The sequence below is a fragment of the Tauraco erythrolophus genome, unplaced genomic scaffold, assembly GCF_009769465.1.
Source record: "Tauraco erythrolophus isolate bTauEry1 unplaced genomic scaffold, bTauEry1.pri scaffold_52_arrow_ctg1, whole genome shotgun sequence".
Taxonomy (NCBI): Eukaryota; Metazoa; Chordata; class Aves; order Musophagiformes; family Musophagidae; genus Tauraco; species Tauraco erythrolophus.
Window position 1 is genome coordinate 317,194 of NW_028238620.1, and position 5,594 is coordinate 322,787.

Genomic DNA, 5,594 nt, shown 5'->3' on the forward strand with positions numbered 1-5,594 from the left:
GGGCCATGCCAGCCAGAGCCCAGGGGGTGGTTTGGTGTGTGTCAGGGGGTGTTTGCATATCCGCCAGGGCCAAGTCCAGTGGGACGGGCACCGGACAGACAGCTTGGCCCTTGCAGGCTGGTGCCCGCTCAGGGGGCTGCAGCGCCTGGCTGGAGACCCGCGGGGCACGCAGCCGCAGCTTCGCCATCCTCCAGCATCGGGGCGGGCAGCCACCGGCGAGGAGAGTCCTGAGTGGGGCCGGCCGAGGGTGCCAGGCGCCAGGTGGGCGGCCAGGGGGTCAGCGGCAGGGGCTGCGGTGCTCTGGAGGGGACCCTTCGGGTGGCTCTGCAGGGCACAGAGGGGCTGGAGTGGGGGGCTCTCTGGTACCCCCGCAGCAGTGCTCCCAGGGCACAGCCTCGCCGCCCTGCCCCACGCCGCCCCCCGCTCCCCTGTGCCCTCCCAGCCCCCTCAGCCCACGGGGGACCCTCGCAGCGGCAGGACCCTCACCTGGGGGTGCCCCGGCCGGGCTCTCCTCGGCCGCGGTGAACTGCAGCTCGGCGCCGTCGGGCAGCAGGGAGCCGCGGGAGCGCGGGCACCGGTCTCCGGAGCGCGTCCTCCGCAGCACCGACTGGGGAGGGAGAGGGTCAGTGCCCGCGTTGGCAGGGCTGGGGGGGTCGGGACTGGGCGGCAGGCTGCCCGGCCCTCACCTTCCTGGCCAGGGGGCTGCTGGGGGCCGAGGCGCTGCTGTAGAGGCTGAGGCTGGAGCTGGAGCGGGTGGGGGACAGCACTTTGGAGGAGGGCGCCGACTGGTTCCCCGCGCACTTGGCGGCGGCGGCGGCACCGAAGGCGTCTGCGCTCAGGTACTTCTCGTTGATCTTCAGGTTGGTCCTTCCCTTCACTGGGGACAGAGCGGGGCTGGCACCGGGGTCCCGTGGGCTGGTGCCCGGGGACACCTGCCACGCCAATGCCACAGCTCTCCTGGCCTCTGCCGGCTGCGGATTGTGCCCAGCGCGGGATGTTGGTACCCACCTCTGCACGGGTCGTTCTTCACCAGGAACTCGTCCAGCGCGATCCAGCCGCCGCCGACCCGCACCATCAGGGTGCTGCGCAGGATCCGCACCATCCGCAGCTGCTGCGACTCCCCGAACTGCCAGGGAGTCAGGAGGGGCACCGCGGCAGGTACCAGCGCCCAGAGCCACCCATCACCAGGCTGTCGGGTCCCTCCGTCCCCGCCAGCGCTGCCCTCCCTGCCCTGTCCTGCACGCAGTGCCCGGGGCCAGGGACCCCACAGGACACAGGGATCCCACAGGACATGGGGATGCCACGGACACGGGGATGTGCCCTCTCCCTACCACCGCAAAGAGTCTGGGGCACATGGGGGGCTGCGGGACCTCCACTGCAGTGCAGGGTGTCAGAGCAAGCCCAGGACCCCGGGGTGGGCAACGGGGGCCACTGAGGGCCTGGCAGCAGGGCAGGGGGCTGCAGCGGCACCGGTTGGCACTTACCCGGTACCTGTTGGCGCTGATCTGCTCCACCTGGAAGCGCTTGGCACAGTTGCACTGGGCCACCTGCCTGTTCACCTGCGGACGGCACGCCAGGCTCAGACCCGCGGCAGGACCCCCGCCCTGCCCGGCCTCGGCCCCCCCGCCCCGCCGTACCTCGTCCTGGATGCGGTCGGCGTCGGCGGTGCGGCGCAGCGGGTCGCGGTTGGGGTGCAGCGCGCTGACGAACTCGTAGTAGTCGATGAAGCCGTCGCCGTTCATGTCGAAGATGCTCGCCACGGCGTTCATCTCCAAGACGTTGGTGGGGAACTCTGCGGGGGGAGACTGGAACCCTCAGCCCACCATGCCCCATGCCAAGGCCAGCTGGTGCGGGCACCAAGTCCCAGCCCCGCTCCAAGGGGGATCCCGGCTGGCAGACCCTGCCTCTGCTTGTGCTGCCCTCCCTCTCCCCAGACTGCCCCTTCCAGGCTCTCGGGGCCGGGGGGAGCCTGGCACTGCGGGCACTCACTGGAGGCGAGGACGCTCTCGACGAACTCCCGCTGGCTGATGCGCCCGTCCTGGTCCCTGTCGATGCCGCGGAAAACATCCAGGACGCGGGACTTCATCTGGCCGATCCACTGCATGTAGCGCTTCCTCCAGACGCCGAAGTCGAAGTGGGCGAACTCCTCCAGCTCGGGAGGCACGGGCGGGCGTTAAGCCCCCCGTGCCCTGCACCGTGCCAGCCGGGGTGACCGCACTCTGCCCCACGTCGGGGCTCAGCCCTGCTGCGGTGCAGCCGGCGCGCTCCCAGCCCCAACCCCGCCAACACCGGCAAAGGGGTCTCTGCCCAGGACCCCCTGACTCCGGGTTGCTCCAGCAGCCGGCCTGTGGCTGGCAGGGGTGTGCAGGGACAGGGTCCGGGCAGGCTGCTGGGCACTGCCAGCTCCATCCCACCGACCCCCGGGCACCGTCCCCATCCATGTCCGAGCCAGGGCTGGGGGCTCCCGCCGGCAGACAGTGAGACCAACCGCCCACACCCGGCTGGCATCGCGGCACCACCGGGGCTGCGCGTACCTCCCGCAGGCGCTGCAGGGCCGTCTCCAGCCGGTACTGCCGGTCCAGGGCCAGAAGCCAGAGCTGCTGCCAGCGGTGCAGGAGCTGGGCCATGAGGGGCGTCTGGGGCTCCAGCCCCCCGAGCGGCACCGCTAGCGTGCCCTGTGCCTTCCCCGTGCTGCGGCGCCCTGCGGCCAGTGGAGACGGGTGGTGAGGGCACAGCTGGGGGTCCCAGGGCACGGCGTGGCACGGCGCGGGGGGCAACGGTCACCCTTACGTGCAGCCAGCCGGCGGGTGGCCGGCGGACCCAACTCCGCCGCCAGCTTCCGCTTGCAGCTCCTGGTGACCTTCTCCACGTCGGGCTGCTTGCGGTTCAGCTCCTCCATGAACACCTGCCGCAGAGCGCCGGCACTCAGCGCCCCAGGTGCCCCCGGCATGCCCTGCCACCGCGCTGGCACCCCTGGGGCAGGGGGCCAAAGCTGGGAGCACGGCCGCCGCAGACTGACCCTGCCATCCCCCTCCCCGGGACCCTCCCGCACCGGCAGCCGTTGCCGCAGTCGCGGTGAGCTCGGGCCACGGCTGCCGGCACGTGCGAGACGCGCCGCTGCGTCGCTGCCGTGCGCGAGCTGCACCCACAGCCTCAGCCCAGTACACCCAAAAATCCCCAGTCGGGTGGAGCGCTCGCCCGGGGCCGGGCAGGGTAGGGGGGGACCCCGGGGCAGTGGGCAGCTGGGCACAGGGTCCCGTACCGCGTGCTGGGCGCTGAGCTCCTCCAGCGGCTCGGCCTCCTCCGGCAGCGGCTCCTGGTCCCGCAGGTTCAGCGCCTCCTCGGCGGCCGCCATCCAGTCGATGAGCCGGGCCACCTCCTCCCGCTCGGCGGCCAGCACGGCCGCCTGCGCCCGCAGCCGCTCGCCCTGCTGCTGCGCCCAGCTCAGCACCTGCGGCACGGCGGGGGGCTGTGCCACGGGGCCGGGGGCCAGCTGTAGCCCCCGGCATCCGCAATCCCAACTGGGCACCGCGGCGCCGTTGTTTTAGTGGGGGGACGAAGCTCTGCGCGGGGACCCACAGCCCAGCCCTGCCGTGGGGCGGGCACGCGGACCCCCGGCCAGCAGCCCCGGTGACTGTGGGGCAGGGACGCGGCACAGGGACGTGGCGCAGGGACGCGGGGGCTCCACGACCCGCCCGTGACCACCGGGCTGGAGCGAGGGGCCTTTGCAGCTCTCGGGTGCTGCCACCGGCACGTTGAGCACCGCTCCTCAGGGCTACCGGCCGTGCCGGCAGGCAAGTCTGCGCTGGTGCGGACGTGCCGGCTGCCCTCACGGCAGGGCCGTGCCGCGTCCCGGCTGCCCGGGGCTGGCAGGACGGCCCCGGGGGCGGCAGGACCCCGGCACGGCTCCAGATCAGACAGCCGAGATCTCTGCTCGCTAAGGGCTTTGTGCAGACGCGGGCGAGGGATCGGCCCAACCCGTCCGACCCGTTCCGGCAGCGCCGGCAGCGCTCCCGGCTGCAAACCCGCTGTGCCAGGGAGCCTCCGAGCCGCTGCGGGAGCGGGGTCCAGGACGGGGATCCCCGAGATGCTGCTCCCCACGGACTCCCTGCCAGGGCCTCGTGGCATCTGCCATCACACGGGCATGAGCCCCCACCATCCCGGTGGGATCGGAGAGGCCCCGGTGACCCCGAGTGGCTCCGGGATGGGGAAGCGAGGGGGGAGTGAGGAGCCGGCCAGGGCGGTGCGTCCCGGCAGCTCACGGAGAGCCGGGTCTGCGCAGGAGGAGCTGAGCCACGGCCGGCACGGTGTGTGTTGGCCGGGGCCGGGGCTGGGGCCGAGCATCCCCAGCGCCTCGCCATGTGCCGGTGGCGACGGCTGCACCGAAGAGACGCTGGCGGTGAGAAAGGCGCAGGGCCGTGCTCGTCCTCGGCGCGGGCACGGATCTGCTCCGCACCCGGGGGGGCAGCGATGGAGGGGGGAGCGATGGAGGAGGGGAGCGATGGAGGGGGGAGCGATGGAGGGGGAGCGACGGAGGGGGGGAGCGATGGAGGGGGGAGCGATGCAGGGGGGAGCAATGCAGGGGGGGAGTGATGAAGGGGGGGAGTGATGAAGGGGGGGAGTGATGAAGGGGGGGAGTGATGAAGGGGGGAGCCATGGAGGGGGGAGCCATGGAGGGGGGAGCCATGGAGGGGGGGAGCCATGGAGGGGGGGCCCCCATCTCACCTCCTGGAAGCGGCTCTTGACGACGGTGACCCAGGACTTGACGGTGACGACGGAGTCCGGGTGGCAGGTGGAGAGGATCTCCTCCCCCAGCGAGGTGATGCACTCCAGCTCCAGCTGCTGGCACTGCAGCGACTGCATCAGCTCCTGGGGAGGGCACGGACCGTGGTACCGCCGGGTGTCAGCCCCTGCACCCCTGTGCACCCCCCCACCCCTCACGCCGCAGGGATCACCCCCCCCCCCGCTGCAGGAGGATGCTGGGCGCTGAGCGCGGCCGTCTTTGCCCGGGGGGTCTGGGACCCCAAATCTCTGAGCCTCGGGACACTTGGAACCCCAAACCCCGTGTCTCGGTGCGATGGGACCTCACGTCCCGCGGAGCTGGGGACCATGGGGGCCGGCGGGGCTGGCACTGACCTGCAGCTGGTTCTGGCACTCCTGCACCGCCAGCTCCTCCTCGGGAAAGACACCGAACTTGAGGGTTTTCTCCGACTCGGCCAGGCGGCCCAGGAAGGAATGCACCAGGGCGTGAAACTCCTCCGCCTGCCACGGAAAACCAGGGCCCAGCTCAGCACCCGGCACCGGGACACGATCCCCTCGGCCCTGCATCGAGCCAGGCACCCTGCAATGCGCAGCCATCCTGCCCCGGGCACCCTGCACACGGGCGCACCTACAGCCTGGCACCCGGCCTCGGCACCCTGCCATGCACAGCTGCACACAGCGCCCTGCAACGCACGGCCACCCACTGTCCTGGCACCCCACGGCAGCAACCCCAAGCATGGCCACCCACCACCCTGGCACCCCACGGCAGCAACCCCACAGCACGGCCACCCACCACCCCAGCACCCCACGGAGCACCCCAAAGCACAGCAACC

The 5,594-nt window shown here is 72.3% G+C and overlaps 1 protein-coding gene across 1 annotated transcript in view; it reads right to left on the reverse strand.

Moving 5' to 3' along the window:
• Positions 1–277: 277 nt before the first annotated feature.
• The window catches only part of LOC147525889 (microtubule-actin cross-linking factor 1, isoforms 6/7-like), a 7,970-nt gene continuing 2,653 nt past the window's right edge, over positions 278–5,594 (reverse strand). Inside the window, exons 6-17 of the mRNA XM_086630822.1 lie at positions 5,137–5,262; positions 4,726–4,869; positions 3,263–3,451; positions 2,791–2,905; positions 2,535–2,701; positions 1,990–2,152; positions 1,638–1,792; positions 1,485–1,559; positions 1,009–1,126; positions 687–877; positions 487–607; positions 278–324 (exon numbers count right to left, since the gene is read on the reverse strand). Of these exons, the coding sequence (XP_086486948.1) occupies positions 278–324; positions 487–607; positions 687–877; positions 1,009–1,126; positions 1,485–1,559; positions 1,638–1,792; positions 1,990–2,152; positions 2,535–2,701; positions 2,791–2,905; positions 3,263–3,451; positions 4,726–4,869; positions 5,137–5,262 (1,611 nt within the window). The remainder of the gene's footprint in view (positions 325–486; positions 608–686; positions 878–1,008; positions 1,127–1,484; positions 1,560–1,637; positions 1,793–1,989; positions 2,153–2,534; positions 2,702–2,790; positions 2,906–3,262; positions 3,452–4,725; positions 4,870–5,136; positions 5,263–5,594) is intronic.